We start from the raw sequence: 20,241 nt of genomic DNA on the forward strand, positions 1-20,241 counted from the left end.
TTTACACACCTTCTCTTCTCCCTGGAAGAGAGAAGACTGGAATACCTCCAACTGCCTACCTCACTTCTGGCACCTAAATGTCTGACAGCCATCTCAAATTTAACCACACTTGACTTCTCCACCAAATCTCATCCTTGTGAAGTCTTCCCTAAACTGCCTTTTACTCAGTTGCTCTTGGCCACTTCTACACACACACACACACACACACACACACACACACACACACACACACACACACACACACACACACACACACACACACACACACACACACTTCATCTAACACCCCTTCTTGCCAACACCACTGCTGCTACTACCTCAGTTCAAGGCACCTTCTCTCCTCAACTCACACAAAACGCCCAATAGCTTTCCCTGCTTCCATTCCTGTGTGGAGAAAATGTTCTGTTCCCTGTGAAGCCACCAGTAATCCTTTCAAAATTAATCCTATCACTTCATTGACCTGCTCGTAACCCTCCAGTGACTATGATCATATTTAGACTAAAACCCAAAGCGCTTTCCAATGGCCTATGAGACCCTATGTTAGAAATTAGCAAACTATGGCTCATGTGCAAAATCTGGCCCACTGCCTGCTCCTGTAAAAAGTTTCTCTGCAACACAGCTGCCCATTTGTCTATGTAACATCTGTGGTTGCTTTCTCACTACAATGGCAGGGACCTTAAAGCCCCCAAAATAAAAAAAATTTTTTTAAATGACTGTTCTTACAGGAAAAAAGTTTGCTGATCCCTGTCCTTCATGATGTGCCTGGCGTCTTACAGGAAAAAAGTTTGCTGATCCCTGTCCTTCATGATGTGCCTGGCGTCTCCCCTCACCCGCTGGGTTCCAGCCATGCCAACTGGCTTTCTATTCATCAGCAGGCCAGCCCTCCTCCCCCCTCAGGCCTCCGCCCAGAACATTCTCTCTCTCTCTCTCACACACACACACACACACGCACGCACGCAAGCCTTGCCCCCCATGTTAGTCAGGTCTCTCTCCCCAAACGTTACCACCTCCAAGGGCACTTCCGTGGCTGAGCTACAATCACACCCTCCCTTTCTCCAGCACCTCACTCTGCTTTGTCTTCCTTCATGGCCTCATCACTGACTTCATGCATCCGTTTATTATCTCAGCCCTTCCTTCCCCATTAAGGATGTGGGTTCCATGAGGACTGGGCCTTTCGTTTTGTTTATTTCTGTATCCCCAGAACACGGCACATAGTAGAAATTCGGTAAGTACTGAATTAATGAATTTTCTCAATCCTCATTTGATCCCTCCCTCCTTTTTGCTCATTTGATCCCTCCTTTTCCTTGAAGTTCCTCCATTTTGGAGTCATGTAGGGGAAAACAAAACTTAAAAATCATAAAAAGAAAAATACCGTAATTCTGTTTGAGAATGCTTAATGTAAGATGACATAAATCACATAACATACAGTCTGAAGACACAATCCTGATCCTTGTATATGCTTAACCCTCACAGTAATGAAGCCGAAGCAATGGATGGATCAATAGCAGAGTATTATTTATTTCTAATGGATTAAACTTCTGATTGCTGGTCTGGCACGTAAGGAGCTTGAAAGTCATCATTCTGCCCTAACAAGTAAAAAGCTGAATTGTCAATCAACAACTCTTCTTAGACCCATCAGAGAACTGAGGTCACAGGGCAAACCACTGCCCCCAAAACTGGAGAGACAGGCAGATACAGAGAATGACAACTTACCAGAGCAGAAACCTCCATGGACCGGTAACGGGATAGGAGAACCTAAACTGTAATTGGCAATTTGCTGGAGGGAGGCACGGTGTGGACAACTTTGAGAGCTGAAGACTCTGAGACCCAGTTTTGGGGGCCCCATCACACTCTTGCGAGTTTTACCTCCAGGAGCTCTACCCGATTCTCACAGTGGAAAGAGAGAAAGTCCCCTCCTGCTCTTTGCAGGATGAGGGAAAAGTAGTCATTTTGAAATACAGTCGTCCCTCAGTATTCGCAGGGGATTGTTTCCAGGACCCCTGAAGATACCAAAATGCACGGATGCTCAAGACTCGTATAAATTTGCACGCAACTACACATATCCTCCTGTATACGTTAAACCATCTTTAGATTACTTATAATACCTAATACAATGTAAAGGCTATGCAAATAGTTGCAAATGCAAGGCAAATGCTGTGTAAATAGTGGCCCAAGTATGGCATGTTCAAGTTTTGCTTTTTGGAACTTTCTGGAATTTTCTGCTTCCAAAATATTTTCAGTCCACGCTTGGTTGAATCCAAGGATGCGGAACAGCAGATACAGAGGGCCAACTGTACACCCAAAGCATTCCGCAATTCTTAACAAGGCCCACCCTCAAAAGAAGAAACTGCTTCACCAGAGCCTAACCCTACTGGAGTTTTATCAGAGCCTAACTGACCTGGGAGAATCTTCCAGGTGGGAGAGGGAAAGTCCCAACTCCAGCCTCCTCCGGCCACCCTGCCCCACCTACGGAAGGAAAGACTGAGAAGCACTCCTGAAGGTCACAGCCTAGGCACAGGCTCACCCAGTCACAGGACTGGCTCTAGGTATTTTGTCATAAGAAGCTTCATGCAAGCAGTTTCGCCAGACAACTGATTGGCCATAAGGCACTTTTGCAGTACAAGACAAAATAACTGGCTGATGGTTTGGTTTGACAGTTTGGTTTCAATGCCGTAAAAGCTAGAATAACCGGTTGATGGTTTTGTTTCCCAGTTTGGTTTCGTTTCTCCATTGATGCAGTACTCCCATCTTATATCATAGAAATCTTGGGCCTCAATGGTCTATACAGTGATCAGTATGTGTGGAGGTCTTAAGATGTGGAGAATAACAAATGTACATCAACTTGATAGAAAATACGGTGATAGAAAACTTACTGGAAGTGTGAGATGAGAGAGTGTAAAGCCAGATTGCATACGAGAAAATAACACATCGGTTTGCAGATCTTTTGGTGAGTACCACCACCCTCATGCTCTACAAAACCAAAAGCTTACCAAGCTACGGCTAATCATTCCCAACAGGGTTCGAGAGCACTCAGGCTCGATTTTTAAGCTCATTTAGATCCAACAGCTTGTTCTCTAACACCGTCTTTACCCGATTTTTCATGCAATATTAGAAGCTGGAGGCAAAAGTGGAATCACACTCCTCCGATCCCCCACAAAAGAAATGGTTATGTGATTCCTGACGAGTTTCTTGAAAATGGTGAAAGCTTTTTGCTATTTGATAGTTAAGAACATTACGTGGATGGAATTTTGGTATTGGCACAGAATCTGGCTTAGATGATTCAGTGAAATATAAGGAACTGAGAGTGTGATGGAACTTTAAAAAAGGTAGTCCAGATATGTACTACCACTTACATACGTTACACATATGGAAAAGAAACAGCAGCATCCCTGTCTGTTCATTTTACTCCTAGGGAAATGTGAAGAGACTTAGATCTCTTTACATCGTAAAGAGTTTATGTCTGACGTTAGATCCTGAATCTTTAGTGACTGTCTTTGAGAAAGATGGTATCATTTCTTCCTCTAAGATATACTCAAATACAACTATCAGCATGAATCTACACATATTTTAAATGTATTTAAATGCTTTTTGGATTTATTTTTCACAACAAAATCTTTTAAAATTTGTTATTGATTTTTCATGTTTCATTATGTCCTTTTTTTGAATGTTCCTCTTTTATTTTCATTATTTTATCTTTAACGGCATAATTGCCTTATGGTCAATTAGCGATGTGGTGAAACTGCTTGTGGTGAGGCTGCTTGCACTAAAGATGTTTACAGTGAAAATCCTTGCAGAGGACTAAAGAATGCTTCACACCACTGAAACCCAGAGTTCTTTTTACTAGGTACATCCCATCCAGCTTTCAATGAAATACATGGGTACTAAAAGGTAAAAAACACATTTTTAAAGAGACAGAGCAAGCATCAGAACTGGACTCAGATACAGCGCATTTTGGAATTATCAGACTGGGAATTTATTTTATTTATTTATTTATTTTTAACTTTTTATTTTATATTGGAGCAGAGCCAGTTAACAACACTGTGATAGTTTCAAGTGCACAGCAAAGTGACTCAGCCATACATGTACATGGGTCCATTCTCCCCCAAACTCCCCTCCCATGCAGGCTGCCACATAACACTGAGCAGAGTTCCTTGTGCTATACAGCAGGTCCCTGTTGGTTATCCATTTTAAATATAGCAGTGTGTACATCAGTCTGGGAATTTAAAATAATTAAAATTAATATGCTAAGAGAATAAGTATTAACATGCTATGAAAAAAGTAGACAATATTCAAGAACAGATGAGTAATGTAAGCAGAGATGAAAGCTAAAAGAATCAAAAAGAAATGCTAGAAATAGAAAGCACTGTAAAAGAAATGAAAAAAGACTGATGGGCTCAGGAAAGCACCTATGAGCTTGGGGATATATCAACAGAGACTTCCAAAGCTGAAAAGCAAAGAGAAAAAAAGGAAAAAAAAAAAAAAGAAAAAACAGAATATTCAAGAACTATGGGACAACTACAAAGGTATAACATATATGTAATGGGAATACCTCTAGAAGAAGAGAGAAAGGGCCAGAAGAAATACCTGAAGTGATAAAGACTGAAAATTTCCCAAAATGAATGTCAGACAGCAAACCACAGATACAGGAAACTCAGACAACAATAAGCAGGATAAATGCCAAAAAAAATCTACATGTAGGCATATCATATTCAAACCGCAGAAAATCCAAGATAAAAATCTTGGAAGAAGCCAGAGGGGGCGAAAAATACCTTATCTTTAAGGGCCAAGGATAAGAATAACAACAGACATCTCCTCAGAAACCATGCAATCAAGGAAAGAGGAATGAAATATTTAAGTGTTGAGAGAATAGAGCTACCATATGATCCAGCAATCCCATTCCTGGGCATACATCTGAAGAAAACCATAATTTGAAAGGATACATGCACCTCACTGTTCACTGCAGCACTATTTACAACAGCCAGGACATGGAAGCAACCTAAATGTCCATCAACGGAGGAATGGATAAAGATGATGTGGTACATATATAAAAAGAATACTACTCAGCCATAAAAAAGAACGAAATAATGCCATTTGCAGCAACATGGATGGACTCAGAGATTGTCATACAGAGTGAAGTAAGTCAGAGAAAGACGAATATCATATGATATCGCTTATATGTGGAATCTAAAAAATAATAATACGAATGAACCTATTTACCAAAGAGAAATCGAGTCACAGATGTAGAAAATAAAGTTATGGTTACCCAGAGGGTAAGGGAGGGTGGGAGGATAAACTGGGAGATTGGGATTGACATATACAAACTACTGTATTTAAAAGATAACTAATAAGAACCTACTGTAGAGCACAGGGAACTCTATTCGGTGCTCTGTAATGACCTATATGAGAATGAAGTCTAGAAGAGAGTGGATATATGTATATGTATGGCTGATTCCCTTTGCTGTACAGCAGAAACTAACACAACATTGTCAATCAACTATACTCCAATAAAAAAAAAGTTAACTAAAAAAAAAAGTGTTGAGAGCAAAACACCCAGCAACCAAGAATTCTGTATCATGTGAAATTATCCTTCAAAAGTGAAGGAGAGGGCTTCCCTGGTGGCGCAGTGGTTGAGAGTCCGCCTGCCGATGCAGGGGACACGGGTTCGTGCCCCGGTCCGGGAAGATCCCACATGCCGCGAAGCGGCTGGGCCCGTGAGCCATGGCCGCTGAGCCTGCGCGTCCGGAGCCTGTGCTCCGCAACGGGAGAGGCCACAACAGTGAGAGGCCCGCGAGGCCACAACAGTGAGAGGCCCGCGTACCACAAAAAAAAGAAAAAAAAAAAAAAAAGTGAAGGAGAAATACTTTCTCAGACAAACAGAAATTGGGGGAATTTCTTGCCAGTAGACCTGCCTTGCAAAAAATATTAAGAGAAGTTCTTCAGAGAGAAGGAAATGATATATATCAGAAACTCAGATCTGAAAAAATAAAGAGCATTAAGGAAGGAATAAATGAAGATAAAATACTTCCAATGGTTTTGTACAACACTTACCTTGCTGTTTGTCATAAATTAAAACCAATTTCAATCCTTAGGCAGAGTTGCATTAGTAAGTGAAAATCGCTTGGAAGGAGACAAGGAGAAAGATGAGCAAACACTTGGTTAAGATTCCTCGACAGTAACTAAGATGCTTTCTTTCAGAGATGCTTATGCTTTTAACACAGGCCTGCAAAATACATTCAAATAATAAACCACTTATCCAAAAAGCATCGTGGTAAGAGACCTCTAGGTTTAGAATCAGGCAAAAGTGGTTCAAACTCCAGGCTAGGCAACTTGCTGACTGTATAGTCTTGGGTAAGTTGCCTGAGTAACTCATCTGTAAAACAAAAATAATGAAACCCACATTTCATATGTTAAGTGTAAGGATCAAACGTGAAGGATATGCAAATTCACCTAGCCCTCTGTCCCGCTAATTCTAAGCGCTTAATGACTGAGTTGTAAACAGTATGAACCTGGCAACTTCCTCTTTACATTAGCTTCACAATAAGCTTAGAGGTAGCAAGTCGATGATCAATCTCTAGCAAATGTATAAAATTTCAGAGCATGCGTTTTGCAGACATCATCCCAGCTGTACTTTACATTGAAATTTTTCCTATGTATTAAATGTATTAGTTTTAAAAAATATTATCTTGCTTCATACTTCATAATAGTATGAAACCTTTTGAAACAAGAGAAATAAAAAGGTAGAGACCAAACCAACAGTTTTATATTTTCTCCAAGGAATGGATGAAACGATCCTCAGAATTATCTTCTAGTAGTACCTCAACTGCCAATCTTCATAATACGGCATCCAAGGCAGACCCGCTGGTCCATGTTCCCAACCACAGGAAATGCCTATCACACACATATTTATGGGTCACTATGATTCATTTCTGTACTTTGCTTTTTTTTTTTTTCCTGGCAAGGATTAAATTTCAATTATTTGATGTTTACCGAATCTGCTTTGAATACCTGCCTCATGTTCTAATTTCCTTATAAACTACAAACATCAACAAATCTCTCTGTACTAAATATCATTCTCTATTTCAGGGAATATTCCCTATGTTGCTAAGTTCCTCAGTGATGTGCACAATGTCACAAATTAAATCAAAATGCTAGAAGCAAAAAACAAATAATTCTTGGCTCAGTTCCATGTTAATGAGGCTATGTTTTCCCCTATTTGGAAATACATCTAGGCAGGACTTGTCTGCCAGTTTGAATATGATATACCATAAAGGCAAGACCGTCTTTAAGTGCTTTAAGGACATTTTTGATGTTTTACCTCTCACAAAGATAAAATCTGTACTTCACACCCCACTTTAAAAGAAAACATGATGGTACAATTAGAGCAACACACAACGCAGAGCTAAAAACGTCACTTAGTCTAGCCCTCAACTTCACCGAAGCAAGTCTGAATTTAATAGATAATACATTTGATTAAGAACTGTAAGAAAAGAAAATACATTAATTTCCCCAGTAACAAATTCTATTATTTTCAATTCTTGGGGACCTACTTTTCAGTAAAACTTACACACTTTTGAAAATTATGATTTTCTTATTTTCCCCTTTCTGGAGAGCGAGGCAGAACAGACTTTGAGTAGTCTCCCAGTCATCCCTCTACCAGGCCCAGGTTCTCATGTACTACTGGGCACAGTGGCCAAAACAAATCTGACCATTTGTTCCCTTCCTGAAACCTTAAATAGTTTCCCATGAATCTTCCACATGAAACCCAAACTGTGACGCATGGATAAGGCCATGAACAGAGGTCCCTCCTTACCTCTGCAGGATCACCTCCACCACTCCAGACCTCCAGCATCGCCTCACACAGGCCGTTCCAGCATCCGGCACACGGAGTGCCCGCTGTCCTAAACTACTCCATCCTGTCCTCCATTCTCCAGCACTGAGTCCCAGGTAATCTTTAAAAGGTAACTCTGAGTTCTCTTCCGAGGGAACCTGCCCCAGTGCGCCAGGCTGGCCAGATGCTCTCAGCGCTGCCACAATCGTCCAGGCAAACCTCCAACGTGGCCCTTCACACTGCACAGAAATTATGTTAACGCACTATAACCTTCCTCCTCCCAAGTCTGGAAAGTATGAACAGAACAGCTGATTCATTTTTATTCAAAGTACTAAATACGTGCTGGGCACTGAACATTTTCACAGTTGTACTAAATTTTGTGTCTTGTTTGCACATGCTATTTCCTCTGGCAAATTTCACCACGTCCTTCTATGTCAAGTTTGAAAGTCACTTCCTCCGGGATATTATTCACAAATTCTCCAAGAGATTTCCCAAATACTTACTGTGTGATCTTGGAAACATCACTTAACCATCACCTAATCTCTGCACCTGTTTTCTCCACCATAAAAATGGAATGATCCCAGCTTCACAGAGATATCACGAGGATTAAATGAATTAGTATGCCTAAGACACTCAGAACAGAGTCTGGCCCTTGTTGTCTGAGAAATGTTCACTATTCCTATTATTCCAAGTGATAATGTTAATGCCCTCTTATCCCACATTATTGTAGAAAGGATTTAAGATGATTCGCTTAAATCAGTATTTGGTATACAGGATATAAGGGATAAGCAGTTGTCTTTCTGTTCCTAACTTTTTTTTTTATCACAAGCAACTCTCAAACCACTGACCATTCTTTACCACCACTTGGCAGTTGATAAACCAATCAAAAACTATCTGTTTCTTCTAGGTCTTTGCTTGAATTCCTGCTGCTTAGCTTGTTCAAAAATGGCCCAGCGTCCTGCTTTTGCTCAAGCCCAGACTCCAAAGGAAGTCTATAAACTCTCCACTGGAGGTGAAATGATAAACTCGTCTTTATAAATATTTAACTTAGCCTAGATTTCAAAGAAAGTATGTAAATTGCATTCATTCATGGTCTTCAACTTTCAATCATTTGCACTATATATTCCTTTCTGACTCATGACGCCCCTGCATGGATGTCTAATAAGCATCCCAAACATAAACCACTCGAAGCTTAATTCACCCCCCGCCAAACCTTCTCCACACCGCAGTCTTTCCCATCACTATCGGGAGGGCAGCTCCAGTCCACTCGTTCATACCCCAAAAGCTGAAGTCATTCTTGACTCTCATACCCCATCCAAACTCCCAGCAAATCTACCTGCAAATGAACACCCAAATTCCAGCTTTTTACCACCATCCGTTCTGGTTCCTGCCTCTGCCCTTGCTCTTTACAGTCACTTCTTCAAAGAGTCATCGGACCTTCCCGCCACCTCAAAGTCCTTTCGCATCAACGCCCGCCCAACAACACACCAAGCTTGATAAAACGTCGGTTCCAAGAAGCTGGAATTATTCTTGTAATGTTTTGTTCAATGCAGCATCACCAATACCTGGGATCATGCTGTGATGTTAAGAACCTGATAACCTATTTGAATAACTGCTCTTGCCTCAAGGCTTTTTGTACTTGCTGTTCTCTGCCAGAAACGCTCTTCGCTCAGATACCTGCATGACTCCTCACTCAACTCCTTCAGGGCTCTGCTCAAGTGTTGCCTTACCAACTACCCTTACACTCCCATCTCCCATCCACACCCTTTTCAGTCCCACGAGACCAAGAATGTTTGCAGTGCCTTGCACTTTGCAGATGCTCTTAAGATTTTGCTTTCTATTACTATTTTATTAATGTTGTAGGCTAACAGCTAACTTCATGACATTCTAAGTACGACAGCTATATTTATTTGCTAGAAATATTTGTTCTCACATCTCCAGTATAAAGGAATACCTAAAAACTTCCATCTTAAGCCACACAACTACCTTAAAAACAGATATAAATTATGAAATTATGATTGAACAGTTTGTTTTAAAAAAAAACAACTGCCTTAAATAATGTATTTAATGCTGCCCAATCATATCCCAGAACCAGAAGTCTTAGTAAACCTTTAATAACTGAAGTCAGAAGAATTTAGATAATTTTTAGTGTTCCCAATGCCTACTTAGAATACAGACAAAAAATACAGAAAAGTGTTTAATATCACTATAGAAGCAGAAAATGTAACTATTTACAGTATATATTGATCCATTTCAAAATCATTATTCTGAAAGAAATGAGACACAAAGGAGTACATGTATGTATGATTCCATTTATATAAAATCTTAGAAAATGCAAACCAATCTTATCAATACATTAAGAGAGAATACAGAACAGCAGTTGCCAGTGTCTGGGGCTGGAGGAAAGGATGAACTGCAACCCCGCAGGAGGAATCTTATGGGAGGTGGTGGGCGTGTTCTGTATCTTGATTGTGTTGGCGATTTCATGGTTGTGAGCAACTGTCAAAATTCATCTAATAGTACAATTAAAATTGATTAAGAGATAAATACTTAATGAAATTAATAAAATGTTAAAATGAGATTATTTTTATGACTACATGAGATTGGGGAGTTTTTTATTACCCAAGCATAATCAGAAAAACGAACGGAACCCGCATGAGATTTCTTCCAATGACAAGAAAAGACCACATCCACAGTGGGTCTGAAGGGATCATAAGAAGACAGAAAGATTAAGATTAAGTACTCTTGTACTCTTCAAGGACTTCCCTGGTGGCCCAGTGGTTAGGACTCAGTGCCTTCACTGCCATGGTCCCGGGTTCGATCCCTGGTCAGGGAACTAAGATCCCGCAAGCCAGGAAGAGGCAGGGGGTGGGGGGAAGATTGCACTCTTCAAACCACACACATGCAAAACAACGACTACACGTCATCTCATTTTCACCTCACAACAAATCCTATCAGGAAAGTGATTAACAGCATGCCATTTTATAAATGAAAAAGCAGGTACAGAGAGTTTAACTTCCCCCAAACCACCAAGTCAGTTTTCAGCTGAACTGAGAATTAAATCCAGGCAATTCATACTCAACCCACTTTTCCACTTTAGATTGACTAAAATTTTAAAGATTGATAGTACTTAAGTATTGGTGTGGCACAGGGGAAAAGAGCATCCACAACCGGTCGATGGGAGTCTATGTTAGCGCCACGCTTTTAGGAAGACATTTTGGCAAAATACCAAAACTGGTAACAGACACAACTCACAAGCTCTTTAAGTCGGCTACCAGTCCCTCACAGGAAACTGCAGTGTAGAAATCTCTCTGCAAGTATATTTTCAAGGATGCTACTGTATTAATTACATGACACAAAACCCGTAAACAATCTCAGTGTCAACAAGCAGGGATGGTTAAACGATTTACAGTACACATCACCCCTGGCCATAAAAAAGAATAAGAAATAGCTATATGAATGTCTTGAGTAAAAGCCAAACAGTAGAACTGGGCATATAATAGCAATTTAAATAGCACAAAATAAACATTTTGTAAGAATTCAACAAAATGTTAATCTGGAGACTAGGAAAGTATGGTCAGTTGAAAGTAACCCTATTATCCCTATTTTCTGTATTCTTTTTTCTTTTTTCTTTTTTTTTTTTTTTTTTGGCTGCACTGTGTGGCTTGCAGGATCTTCATTCCCCAACCGGGGACTGAACCTGGGCCACAGCAGTGAAAGCGCCAAGTCCTAACCACTGGACCGCCAGGGAATTCCATCATTTCTTAATTTTAATAACAAAGAAAGTAAGTATTTTTAAAATACTATTGATGTTTAAGATAAATTTTGAATGAACTGCTGACAATTCTGAGTTACCTTTAAAAAGGAAATTAGGTATTTTGGGTGACTTAGGGGAGAACATATAGAGAAAAGGAAGAAATAAAACGAAACTTAAATAAGCCCTCAACTTCTACAAAGAATGACATTTATGACACTCACTGCAATCTTTTAAAGGTATTATACCAGTACTAAAAATACACAAAGATAACCAATTAAGCCCTCTTAATTTATGAAATTCAAGAAGACATAAGCTGGGAGTGACGTCAACATCACGGCGGCATGAGACACTCCCTTTCAATCTACATCCAGTAAAACATCCATAGCAACAGAGGTTCCTCTGCTCATTAAACCAGAACACCAGAGAATTCCATACACCTGTACATCTAAAGGTGAGTGGACTACGCCCCCCAGAGGAGGTGCCTATGATTTTAGCACCCCTGGCTGCAGCAGCTGAGCCCAGGAGAACACAAGTAGCAGTAGGGGAGGCAGTGCACGAGACTCCAGCGTCCTACCTACAGCAGTGCCTGCGGTCAGCGTGAAACTGGCAGCAGTGGCACAGGGGCCTGCGACCTCAAACCTCCGGCTACAGGTGCACCCATGAGTCTGCCCCCTATCCCCCCATCGCCCACAGCAGTGTCACCCAATAACCCCAGATGAAGCAGAGGCACCCAGGATCCTGGCTTTCCCCCAACTCCCCCTGTGGTGGGCGTGTCAGAGGTGCCTGCCCTCCCAGTGCCTCAGGGAGCAACACCACGAACAGCAGTGGCAGCGGCAGCAGCAAAGGCACCAGTGACTCAGGAGGCACAGCAGCAACAAGGAGGGCACCAGGTGACACCCCCAGCAGAGGCAGTGGAGGCTGGAAAGCGTTGATTCTCAAACATAACCAGAGGCAGTTCGGGTAAGAGAAACCAAAAACTTGTGCTACAGCACCACCTATTGGAAAACAAAAGAAAAGGCCTCCAACTACTAACCTGTTGAATTGTTAGAATCAAGTAAAAAAAAGCTTTAAAAGAAAAGTATTCACTACTTCAAATGCACCAGCAGGGGACAAATTCATCAAGCACCATGAAACACCATGGTATCACACAAAGAAAATGACAATTTTCCAAATACCAAACTTAAAATCACAGAATACTGCAATCTAACTGACAGAGAATTCAGACTGGCTGTCATGAAGAAACACAATGAGCTACAAGAAAATTCAGAAAGGCATTTCAAAGAGTTCAGGAATAAAATTAATGAACAGAAAGAATACTTTATCAAACAAATTGAAACTGTAAAAAAAAGAAACAAACTTCTGGAACTGTAGAAAGCATTGGAAATAAAGCAGGTGGTATGGAAGAGAGAAATCTCTTCAAGTGAGCTTGAAGACAGAAATCTAGAAATGACACAGGTAGAAAAGGAAAGAATAAGATCTAAAAAAAGAAGAAGAAATTCTACAAGAACTATCAGGCTCTACTAGGAAGAGCAACATAAGAATAATGGGTATCCCAGAAGAGAGGGAGAAGGGAAAAGAGAGTTTATTTAAAGAAATAATAGCCGAGAACTTCCCAAACCTGGTGAATGAACTGGATGTATAAGTCCATGAAGCTAAGAGAACACCTAATTACCTCAATACAAAAAGACCTTCTCTCAGATACATCATATTAAACAGTCAAAAGTCAGTGGCAAAGGAAGAATTTTAAAGACAGCCAAGGGAAAAAAAAAGAGCAACCTACAAAGGAACCCCCATTAGACTACCAGATTTCTCAGTAGAAACACTACAGGACAGGAGTGAGCGGAATGACATACTCAAAATATTGAAAGATAAAAACTGTGAGCCAAGAATACCCAGCAAATTTATTCTTAGATACGAAGGAGAAATAAAGGCTTTTCCAGACAAACAAAAGCTGAGGGAGTTCATGACCACTAGGCCTGCCTTACCAGAAATGGTGAAAGGACAACTTCCTTCTGAAATGAAAAGGCAAAAGTACACAAAACTTTTGAGTAAGGTGAAAGACAGAATTAGAAAACTGTAACTCTGTATTAGAATAGGTTAAACACTTAATTACAACATAAAGGTTAAAGGGGAAAAAGCAGCAAAAATAACTAAAGCGACTTCAATATGGTAACCAGCTTACAACATAAAAAGGGATAATTTGGGACCACAAAAACATGGCTGAAAAGGAAAAGGACAGAAGTCATATAGGCAAATGGAGAGGCGATCAGCAGGAAAAGAACCACTTTATGAGAAATGTATACAAACCTCATGGTAACCATACCATATAATTCTAGATCAGAGACACGAAAAATAACGAAAGAGGAAACAGAAGAACATCATAGAAAACCGCCAAACTAAATTGGCAGACAGAAATAGACACAAAATAAACAATGGAGATACAGAGCAACTAGAAAATAAAAGATAAAATGGCAGTACTACGTCCTTATTTATCAACTATCACCCTAAATATAAATGGATTGAATTCATCAATCAAAAAGACACAGGGTGTGGGAATTCCCTGGCAGTCCAGTGGTTAGGACTCGGCACTTTCACTGCCATGGCCCAGGTTCAATCCCTGGTTGGGGAACTAAGATCCCACAAGCTACACGGCTGGGCCAAACAAACAAACAAAAAACAAAGAAAGACACAGGGTGGTTGGACAGATTAGAAAAACAAGACCCAACTATATGCTGCCTCCAGGAGACTAAGCTCTAAAGACAAACATAGGCTCAAAGTGAAAGAATGAAAAATGACACTTCAAGCAAACAGCAGACAAAAGAAAAAGTAGGTGTAGCCATACTCAATATCAGACAAAATAGACTTCATGCCAAAACAGAAAAAGGTAATGAGAGACAAAAACGGACACTCTATAATGATAAAGGGGAAAATTCATCAAGAAGGTATAAAAGTTAATAATATATATGCACATAACATAGGAGCACCAAATTACATAAGGCAATTATTAACATACCTAAAGGGAGAAATTGACAGCAACACAATAATAGTAAGGGACTTTAACACCCCACTTACATCAATGGACAGATCACCCAGACACAATGTCAACAAGGGAACAGCGGCCTTAAGTGAAACATTACATCAGATGGACTTAATAAAGAACACTCCATCCAAATGCAGCAGGATACAAATTCTTCTCAAGAGCATGTGGAACATTCTCAAGCATAGACCAAATTTTGGAACACAAAACAAGTCTCAATAACTTAAATAAAACTCAACTCAGATCAAGCATCTTTTCCAACCACAATGGTAGGAAACTAGAAATGAAAAACAAGAAAAAAGCTGGAAAATTCACAAATATGTGGAGACTTGACAACATGCTACTGAACAATTATTGGGTCAACAAATAAAGAAATCTTTTTATACCTGAAGACGAATGAAAATGCAAATACAACATACCAAACCTATGGGATGCAGCAAAAGTAGTATTAAGAGGGAAGTTCGGGCTTCCCTGGTGGCGCAGTGGTTGAGAGTCCGCCTGCCGATGCAGGGGACGCGGGTTCGTGCCCCGGTCTGGGAAGATCCCACATGCCGTGGAGCAGCTGGGCCCGTGAGCCATGGCCGCTGAGCCTGCGCATCCGGAGCCTGTGCTCCGCAACGGGAGAGGCCACAACAGTGAGAGGCCCGCGTACCGCAAAAAAAAAAAAAAAAAAGAGGGAAGTTCACAGCAACACAGGCCTACCTCAAGAAACAAGAAAAATCTCAAATAAATATTCAAACCTTACACCTAAAGAAACTAGAAAAAGCGCAAAATCCAAAGTCAGCAGAAAGAAGGAAATAATAAAGATCAGAGCAGAAATAAATTAAAGAGACTAAAAAATAGGAAATATCAATAAAACTAAGAGCTTTTTTTTTTTAAAGGAACAAAATTGACAAACCTTTAGCTAGACTGGCTAAGAAGTCTCTGATAAATAAAATCCGAAACAGAAAGGAGAAATTACAATGGATACCACAGAAATACAACAGATTATAATACTACGAAAATTATATGCCAACAAATTGGGCAGTCTAGAAGAAATACATAAATACTTAGAATCATATAACCTTCTAAGACTGAATCATGAAGAAATAGAAAATCTGAATAGACCAATCACTACGAGAGAGACTGAAATAGTAATCAAATACCTCCCAAAAAACAAAAGTCTAGGACCAGATGGCTTCACAGGTGAATTCTACCGAACATTCAAAGAACAGCTAATACCTATCCTTCTCAAACTCTTCCAAAAAACTGAAGAGGAGGGAATGCTTCTAAACTCATTTTACAAAGCCAATACAAGGACAATACAAAAAAAGAAAATGATAGGCAATATCCTGATGAACACAGATGCAAAAGTACTCAACAAATATTAGCAAAACAAATACAATAATTAAAATGATCAAACACCATGATCAAGTAGGATTTATTCCAGGGATGCAGGATGGTTCCACATCTGCAAATCAATACGATACATCACAGCAACCAAATGAAAGATAAAAATCATATGATCACCTCAATAGATGTAGAAAAATATTGATATCTGACAAGATTCAATACTGATGTATAATAAAAACTTTCAATAAAATGGGTATAGCAGGAACATACCTCATCGTAACAAGGGCCATTTATGACAAACCCATGACTAACATTATACTCAACAGTGAAACACTGAAAGCCATCCCTCTAAGATCAGGAACAAGACAAGGATGCTTACTCTAGCCACTCTTACTCAACATAGTAATGGAAGTCCTAGCTAGAGCAATTAGGGAAGAAAAAGAAAAAAAAAAGGCATCGAAATTGGAAAGGAAGAAGTAGAACTGCCACTTTGTAGATGACATGATGTATACATAGAAAACTCTAAAGACCCCACCAAAAAACTATTAAAAATAATAAATACAGGGACTTCCCTGGTGGCACAGTGGTTGGGGATCCGCCTGCCAGTGCAGGGGACATGGGTTCAAGCCCTGGTCCAGGAAGATCCCACATGCCACGGAGCAACTAGGCCTGTGCGCCACAACTACTGAGCATGCACGCCTGGAGCCCGTGCTCCGCAACAAGAGAAGCCACCACAATGAGAAGCCCACGAACCACAACGAAGGGTAGACCCCACTCACCACAACTAGAGAAAGTCCATGTGCAGCAACGAAGACCCAGCACAGTCAAAAATAAATTAAAAAAAATTTTTTTAAATACACTAAAGTTGCAGCATGCAAAATCAATATACAAAAAACTGCTGTGTTTCCATATGCTAACAACAAACTAGCAGAGAGAGAAATTAAGAAAACAATTCCATTTACAATTACAACAAAAAGAAAAAAATACCTAGGAATGTATTGAACCAAGGAGGTGAAAGATCTGTGTACTGAAAACTCTTAAGACATTGTTGAATGAAACTGAAGAACACACAAAGAAATGGAAAGACATTCTGTGCTCATGAACTGGAATTAACATTGATAAAATGTCCACATTACCTAAAGCAACCTACAGATTCAACACAATCCCTATCAAAATCATAAGAGTTTTCATAGAAATGAAACAAAAACTCCTAAAGCTTATACAGAACCACAAAACCCCAAATAACCAAAGCAACTCTGAAATAAAATACAAATCAGAAGCTGGAGGTATCACACTCCCTGATTTCAAGTTATACTGCATCGCTATGGTAATCAAAAGAACATGGCATTGACAGAAAAATAGACACACAGACCAATGAAACAGAATTCAGAGCCCAGAAATAAATCCACACGTACGTGAACAATTAATGTATGAAAAAGGAGCAAAGTACATTCAACAGAGAAATGAGTCTCTTCAATAAATGGTGCTGGGAAAACTGGACAGCCACATACAAAAGAATGAAACTAGACCGCTATCTTACACCATACACAAAATGAATTAGACTTAAATATAAGACCTGAAACCATGAAAAACCCATAGAAGAAAACACAGACAGTACACTCTTTGACGAAGGTCTTAGCAATATTTTTTTTGGATCTGGCTCCTTAGGCAAGGGAACAAAAAGCAAAAATAAACAAATGGGACTACATCAAACTAAAGGGCTTCTGCATAGCAAAGGAAACCATCAACAAAATGAAAAGACAACCTACCAATAGGAGAAAAAAAATTGCAAATCATATATCCAATAAGAGATTAATATCTAAAACATATAAGGAACACATACAACTCAACAAAAAGCAAGCATGATTTAAAAACGGGCAGAATAGCTGAATATACATTTTCCTAGAAATACATACAGATACCAGCAGGTACATGAAAAGATGCTCAGCATCATTAATTATTAAGGAAAGGCAAATCAAAACCACAATGAGGTATTCCATCACTCTGGTTAGAATGGCTGTTATCAGAAAGACAAGAAATAACAAGTGTTGGAGAGCATATGGAGGAAAGGGAACCCTTGGACACTGTTGGTGGGAATGCAAAATGGTGCAGCCACTATGGAAAACAGTATGCAGCTTCCTCAAAAAATTAAAAAATAAAATTACCGGGCTTCCCTGGTGGCACAGTGGTTGAGAGTCCGCCTGCCGATGCAGGGGACACAGGTTCTGCCCCGGTCCGGGAAGATCCCACATGCCACAGAGCGGCTGGGCCCGTGAGCCATGGCCGCTGAGCCTGCGCGTCCGGAGCCTGTGCTCCACAACGGGAGAGGCCACAGCAGGGAGAGGCCCACGTACCGCAAAAAAAATAAAATAAAATAAAATAAATTACCATATAATCCAGCTATTCCACTTGTGGGTATTTATCCAAAGAATATGAAAACACTCATTCAGAAAATCATATGCACCCCTATATTCACAGCAGCGTCATTTACAATATCCTAGATATGGAACCAACCTAAGTGACCACTGACAGATGAATGGATAAAGAAGATGTGTGTGTGCATGTGTGTATATATATGCACACATACACACACACAAACGAAATGGAATACTCCTCAGTCATTAAAAAAAAAAAAAGATGAAATCTTGCCATCTGCAACAATCTGTAAGGAACTTAAGGGTATTATGTGAAGAGAAGTCAGATGGAGAAAAACAAATACTGTATGATTTCACTCATATGTTCATATGTGGAATATAAAAATAAATGAAGAAAACCAAACAAAAACAAACACACAGATACAGAGAGACAGCAGTGGTTACCAGAAGGGAAGGGGGAATGTGTGGGAGAATAAAATGGGCAAAGAAGAGTCAACTGGTGGACTGATGGACAGATAGAAACTAAACTTTTGATGGTGAGAACACTGTAGTGTATACAGAAGTCAACATATAATGTTATAAACACCAACGTTACCTCAAGTTTTAAAAAAGAAGACATAAGCTGGGAACCTTCTGACCTACTCTTATGCAACGCTCAATGATGTTTATGCTAAACTATTTGAACTGGGCCCAGCTATCAAGAGTAAACGCTCACAATGCTCACCTTTTACAATCTATTATTCTTCCCTAGCTACACACTCACCCCAAAACACTTTACTTTTCTAAAAGGAAAACTCCCTCAAACATGTAATAATCTTATATGAGACTTATTAGTCATCCAAATATGAACAAATTTCTGAAATGGTTTTCTTTAACAGGAACATATAAATCCTTGGCAATTTCATAATAAATTTGTAAGATTTATAAAATTTAACTTTTCCGTTAGCAGAATCTTATAAATACTGAAGAGGGAAAAAGGTCCTTTGGGTGACAATGCTGTGAGATGAAAACAATAAGATAAAGTAATCGAATACTGGGTAACTCCTTTAAAATAGTGTTATTACTTCAAAACATGTTATTCATATCATAAATATAACTGAGGTCTTAATTATTTTAAAAATGGGCTCTACAAATATGTGTGTGTGTATATGAATCACTTTGCTGTACACCAGAAACTAACACAACATTGTAAATCAACTATACTTCAACTAAAAAGGGAGGAGGGGCCTCCACAAAAACATGATTGAGGACAATTTTAACAAAATTAAACAAACTAAAAATACTTACATTACAACTGAGTATGTAAAAATATAACATCAATAATTCTTTCCATTGAGAATGTTTAGACAAACTGAAATATAGTTCCCTTTATAGGTTCATATATAAAGTTAAATATTATCACAGAGGGTGGTTTAAGCCAGATTGCTTCAACCAGTACTCTCCAAAATACCTTTCTTTAACAAGTATTCACCTACAATACTCATTCAACAAATATTTCAGAGACTAATTTTGTACCATGCATCATGCTAGGGACTAGCTATGGCAGAAACCTAGAAAAATATATGGGTTGCAATTCCTGCTCTAACTGGTTACAAGTCCTTTTTAATTTTCAGAGTAATAGAACCATGTGTTATATACCAGGCAAATCTGATTCAGAGAATGAACTGGACTATGTAAACATTTTTTTTAATTTTAATTTAAAATAATACATCATTTTGTCACATTCTTAAGGCTACTGAAGCTCATACCATTAGAAATGACAAAAGACTCTAACCCTTAAAAAAAAAAAAAATCCTCAAACCTTATTTATATTAAAGCTATAGTGCTGGAATTGCAAAACATTCTCCACTAGGTCAGATTCTTTAATAATTAAAAAAGAAAAATATGTAAGACGTTTTCTTTAAAAATCTTA

General features: G+C 39.3%; 1 protein-coding gene across 2 annotated transcripts in view; it reads right to left on the reverse strand.

Annotated features, from left to right (window-relative positions):
* Nucleotides 1-3,654: 3,654 nt before the first annotated feature.
* AEBP2 (AE binding protein 2) overlaps nt 3,655-20,241 on the reverse strand; it is a 75,632-nt gene continuing 59,045 nt past the window's right edge. Inside the window, exon 9 of one of the 2 annotated variants that reach the window (XM_033867002.2) lies at nt 3,655-8,067. In XM_033867002.2, the coding sequence (XP_033722893.1) occupies nt 8,019-8,067 (49 nt within the window). In that variant the 3' untranslated portion in view covers nt 3,655-8,018. Of the gene's footprint in view, nt 8,068-10,049; nt 10,342-20,241 lie in introns of those variants that run through there. The other variant, XM_033867003.2, reaches the window with a different exon arrangement.

Source organism: Tursiops truncatus, chromosome 11 (assembly GCF_011762595.2).
Source record: "Tursiops truncatus isolate mTurTru1 chromosome 11, mTurTru1.mat.Y, whole genome shotgun sequence".
In the NCBI taxonomy this organism is placed as follows: domain Eukaryota; kingdom Metazoa; phylum Chordata; class Mammalia; order Artiodactyla; family Delphinidae; genus Tursiops; species Tursiops truncatus.